Source organism: Gavialis gangeticus, unplaced genomic scaffold (genome assembly GCF_001723915.1).
Source record: "Gavialis gangeticus isolate Ggan-Ray unplaced genomic scaffold, GavGan_comp1, whole genome shotgun sequence".
NCBI classification, from domain to species: domain Eukaryota; kingdom Metazoa; phylum Chordata; order Crocodylia; family Gavialidae; genus Gavialis; species Gavialis gangeticus.
The window spans coordinates 40,181,669-40,182,027 of NW_017729006.1; the positions used below are offsets into that span (position 1 = coordinate 40,181,669).

The 359-nt window shown below is 73.8% G+C and overlaps 1 protein-coding gene across 1 annotated transcript in view; it reads right to left on the bottom strand.

Annotated features, from left to right (window-relative positions):
* Window positions 1-177, bottom strand: part of PDIA4 (protein disulfide isomerase family A member 4) — a 22,378-nt gene extending 22,201 nt beyond the window's left edge. The window contains exon 1 of the mRNA XM_019509121.1: window positions 47-177. Coding sequence (XP_019364666.1) covers window positions 47-152 — 106 coding nt within the window. The 5' untranslated portion in view covers window positions 153-177. The remainder of the gene's footprint in view (window positions 1-46) is intronic.
* Window positions 178-359: the final 182 nt, after the last annotated feature.

A 359-nucleotide genomic window follows, 5' to 3' on the forward strand; every position in this document is an offset into this window, starting at 1 on the left:
CCCCCGGCCCGAGGCGCTGCGGACCCGACCCGCCGCACGCACTCACCAGCGCGCAGGTCCCGCTCGGGCTCGGGGTCCTGGCAGCGCGCGAGCAGCGCGAGCCCCGCCAGGCCCAGCAGCAGTAGTAGCAGCCCGGCCCTGCTCCCGCTCATGCCTGCGACTCCCCCTACCCGCCGCCGGCCTCCCCTTTCCAGCGGCCCATGCACTAAGTGGCTGCCCCCGATTGGCTGGGAACCCGCCCGCGCAGCCAATCAGCCTCAGCCCCGAGCCGTTCAGCTGCAAGCCCTAGCTCTACGTCACATGGTTGGGCCTCCCCCGGAGCTGCACCACCCACACCCGGGGTGAGCGCACGGGGGAAG